The sequence below is a fragment of the Daktulosphaira vitifoliae genome, unplaced genomic scaffold (genome assembly GCF_025091365.1).
Source record: "Daktulosphaira vitifoliae isolate Bord-2020 unplaced genomic scaffold, ASM2509136v1 Scaffold_3, whole genome shotgun sequence".
Lineage (NCBI taxonomy): Eukaryota > Metazoa > Arthropoda > Insecta > Hemiptera > Phylloxeridae > Daktulosphaira > Daktulosphaira vitifoliae.
Window position 1 is genome coordinate 40,927,441 of NW_026099574.1, and position 4,832 is coordinate 40,932,272.

At 23.2% G+C, this 4,832-nt stretch overlaps 1 protein-coding gene across 3 annotated transcripts; it reads right to left on the minus strand.

Moving 5' to 3' along the window:
• On the minus strand, window positions 1–3,694 carry LOC126900557 (uncharacterized). Of its 3 annotated transcripts, XM_050676372.1 has the most exons (3): window positions 2,404–3,694; window positions 2,194–2,340; window positions 1–239 (listed from the first exon to the last, which is right to left on the minus strand). In XM_050676372.1, the coding sequence occupies exons 1-3, from the start codon at window positions 3,683–3,685 to the stop codon at window positions 49–51; spliced, it is 1,620 nt and encodes a 539-aa protein (XP_050532329.1). In that variant the 5' UTR covers window positions 3,686–3,694; the 3' UTR covers window positions 1–48. The 3 variants fall into 3 exon arrangements, with proteins under 3 accessions (XP_050532329.1, XP_050532328.1, XP_050532327.1); XM_050676371.1 differs by having other exon boundaries at window positions 1–230; window positions 2,194–3,694; XM_050676370.1 differs by having other exon boundaries at window positions 2,194–3,694.
• Between the last annotated feature and the right edge of the window lie 1,138 nt (window positions 3,695–4,832).

Here is a 4,832-nt window from a genome sequence, read left to right on the forward strand (position 1 = left end):
ATCAACTATTTTGATTTTATTCATGACATTTATTTCATTAACAATTCATTAATAAAGTATATAATCAAGTAGATATTTAGGATTGTAATGATTTAGCACATCAAAATATTTATTGTCATCATTATTTATTTCATCATTTTCATCATTTGAGCTATGACTATCATGTTTCTTTATGTCGTCTGTATTAACACCAGGAAAATAATATGGCTGATATGTGTTTTCATGCTTTCCTAATTGTTCTAAAAACAAAATTTTTAATTATAATATTCATGCAAAATAACTATATATATATTTTTATTGTCCATAGATTAATAATTTAAAAAAATAACAGTAGCGTTACTAAGGAGGGCTATAGCTTCGCCTTAGGTAAATTATTAATGTTATATAATTTTGAAGCTTTAATAAGTATTTTCTTATAATTTTCATATTAGGTCAATCCCGTATAAATAAACCCAACCTTATAAGGCAGATAACTTAATTATTTTGAATTATAACATACATATTTAACTATCTTATAAAATAGAACATAATGTATTGAAGAAAATGAATGCTCTACAATATCTTTTGAATCAGTATTTCAAGGGTTATTAACACTTTAAGTTATTAACTAGACTGATGATGCTATTTTTATTACTAATAATTTCTTGGCTTCCCCGTCAAAGTATAAATATGTTTATAACTTCTAAAATATTCGTTCAATGTTGATCGACCTGTCTTTTTTAATTACATCATTTTCTTTTAAGCAAGTTAAATATACAGTGTTCAAAATCTGGTAAGACACTCATTTTTTTAGAAATTACTAAGAGTTTAAAATGTTTGTAAAAAAAAAAAAATCAGGTTCAAAAAACATTACAATGGTTATATTTAATTAGTAGTTAAATCATCTATGTTTTCGTCCCTTAAGGTATAAAAGTTTGATTTCTGCTAAAATAAGTTAAAATAATTTACCTAATATTTTTTAAGAACCCCTAATTTATAGTGCTCTATTAAGAACGAAAACTTAGGAAAATGTTATAAATAATTCCACTACTACATAATGTCATTTTTAAATGGTAAATTGTTATTTTTAATAAAGGATCAATAATTGTTATCGGCCAGTCATTTAACTAATTAGATCGTTATTTTTTTATAAGCTAGAGTAATATACATGTTGTTTTAAAAAAAATTAAATTCAAAACCCTATAAGATATAAGAGGTGGACTTAATAATTATTTTATAACAGATTAATAAAAATACATTTGTAACTAACAAATGCCAACAATTTTCTCAAAAAATATATTATTTTAAAAACAATCAAAAAGTAAACATTTTAGATGAAATTTATCAAAAATAATTCCAACATTTCATTAAGATTAAAAGAGTCATAAAATTTTATGATTAATTTCGTCAAGTATTAAACATTATGTGTGGCATATATAAAATATGATCCAAATTTGGTAATTTTTTAATAATCTCAGAACGACTGAGAATTTTAAATATTTATAAAAGGTAATATTATTCAATTCAAAAATTACAATAATATGTATTTAAATAATTTTTTTCATCCCTTCTAAAATATAAAATTTTAAATAAAATAAATTTATAAATAATTTTTTTATTTCAATGACCGTTAAATAGCATTTTAAATACATAGAGTGAAAATTGTACAGATAAAAATTTTATATACTTTTATGAACCATAGGAAATGACAAGTATATTGTAAAAAAATGATTTATAACTGTATACTTTGGGGCTTACTTTCAAAAGAAAAATGGAAATTTATTATTATATTGTTATTGTTACATAACTAAAAGTTATATTAATTTAAAAATGAACGATACAAAACTGTAAACATTTTATTTAGACCATTGTTCATTTAATAGTAAAACAAAAAAATACATTCTTTTTAATTTTTGAAAGTTACTCTTAAAATCCATCATTAAGAATAATTTTTTCTTTAAAGAAATCTTGTCGTTTAATGTTTTTTATAAAAATAAATCAAATTTTAATCTGTACTTAAATCAATTTTCATAACTAAATCTATTTTAAATGCTTTATAAGACTAACGGTTTAGCCAATAAAAAAATTTTAACTCCTTTTAATAATATTTCTATAAAAACTCTAAACGGTATTTATTTATTAAAACATTACCAAAATTCTTTAAATTTTTTCGTTTAACAGAAAAAAAACCTGATTATGAGTTTGTTAACTAACCGAATGGTGTATTATGATTTAAAATCATGTTTAATGTATGCTTATCCACGTATCCCGTAGGAATATATTTATTCGCAATCTCAAAGCAATATTTATATTTTTTCAATTCTGAAACGAATGAAGCAATTTTATTTACTTCCTCAGCACCTAAATGACAAATTTTATTAATATTGTCTTCTGTGATATTTGCTTTCTGTAATTTATTAATACTTGCAATTAAACAATTTCTTCTCAGATAATCATAGCAAAATTTTGGAATCGAGTTCAATTCTTTACTCATAAACAAATAATTGCGTTCTTTGAAAGATAAAATAAGTTCGTATACCTTATTAAAATGACACGATATGTAATTTGTAAAATTTTCTCCAAATAAATTCATATCCATAAAGGATTTAATGACTTTAACAATATTTTGACCCATTTCAATGATTTTATTTTTCATTGCTATTTTTAATTTTTCATTTTTAAATTGAGGAAGAAAAACGAATTTTCTAACTAATGAAACATAAAAACGAATGATTATCATAAATGGACGAACAGTGGCTGTATTTAATATTTTTTTAAATACTTGTACATTTCGCGAGTCAAAATCAAACTTGATGAAACGAAACATATCAAATAACTTTATTTCATAATTATTATTATTTTTTAAGTTCAATGGGGCATATCGAACGACGTCTAAAACATCAAATACCTGTTTGTCACTGTTATATCTAGCATATTGTCTCGATTGAGAACCTGATATAACTTCTAGCTCCGATAAACTGGGACGATTTTCCATAAAATCATAAAACAGGACATTTTTAGGATTAAAATTATAGTAAGATTTCCTTCCAAAAGCTATCGCCAAATGCTTCAATATCTTACAATAACTTTTTAATATTTCATTATCTTCTTCCTCATACATGTCTCTCAAAGTTAAGTATTCATTCATACTTCTAATTATTTTACTATTGAGTTTTTCGAGTTCTTTAAACAATACTTCTGGGCTGCATTTAATTGGTTCTGTAAAATTAGTTAGGGATATGAAATATTTTTGAACTGCTATATTTAAACAATTTTCATTTATAAAATATTCCAATCTTTCTACAATTGAACGATGTAGAATTTTATAGCCCTTTAATAAATTTTGTGAGAGTTTAGACCTATTGAATTCGCCATGTTCGTCTTTACCAATCATATTTATAGATCCTGAAACGTTGTTCAAGTATAAATTTACAGTCATTATATCTGCTGCTATATACTTTTCGTCCATTTCTCGTAATGCATCTAACATGATCATAACAATTTCGCCATGAGATTTTACTGCTGTTCCGTAATTTGTTAATTCAAGTTCAGAAATGGTTTTTTTGAAGTTAAATAAATATTTCTCACTGTACTTGAAATAATTAAATAAATGTTTAGAGAAATTGCAATGCAATTCTATAGAGTCTAAGGAAATTGAACATTTTATGTTTAAAATAACATATATGAAAAGTCTAATTTTGATCATTTTGACGTATACTACACTACTAAAAAATTCAAGGAGTTTTCTACAAAAAACCTAAAAAAAGTAAAACTTCTTTAATAGTTAAGCTAAATTTAATATTGAATTAATTTTAATAGTTTATATGCTTAAAAGAACATTTTTGTATCTTCAAATAATAATCTATTTGTTTTAAATATATTTACTTTGTATTTTAAACTATATATTTCGATATTATTTAGTTTTACGCAATATACTTAGATTACTTTATATAATATAAATTAAAGTTAAATCATTTTTTTTATTTTTAAATTTATTCTCAGTGCACAGCAGAAAAAATATTAATTTTACCATTATAAGTTTATTGTATCTGTCATCCCGTGTACTCGCTTCTACCGAACCAATATTGCTTATTTGTTGTAAATCAAAACAAACCGAATTGGTTTAAATAAAGTAGTAAATATTATTACTGTTGTTATCGAACTTAATATTTAACTTGAATTTTCTAGGGTATACCCTTTAAAATTTTATTAGGGTCAGAAATAAATAAATAAATTTTATAGCAGTTTTATAAAACAGAGAAAAAAATTTTTAATATTTAATATTATAAATGTGATTTTTTATGATATGAATGAATCCAAAGCAACCAAGTATATTAAATCTATCCCTAACTTTATTTTGTCTCGTGCTCTCATTTAATCAAAACCCCTCATATTTCATTCCCAACGTACCCTTCTTCGCTTCAGTACCCTATTTCCTCCTTTCATTTCTCTTCCATACTTTTCTTTTTATTACAACATATAGTCATTCTGTTTTTCTTTCTTTATAATTAAGTATAATTGAAAAGTCGGTTGTCTCCATTTATTTTAGCTTCGATACGAAGCTGAGAAAGTATTAATTTTATTATGAAAACATTACAAATTATATCTAGTTGAAAACATTGCCCTTAAAAATTGAAAAAATTCCTTTGTTCTCTGTAAATGAGGAAATCCCCAAAAATATTACGATTTTTAAAATCGTTAAATTTCGACAATTTTTAAACTTATTTTCTAAACATTGCCATAGCTTAATGAAAAATGAACAAATCAAAATAATTATTTTAGCTTCGATGCGAAGCTGAGAAGGTATTGGTTTTACTAAGATGTGTTTTTTTTTTTTTTTTTTTTTTTTTTTT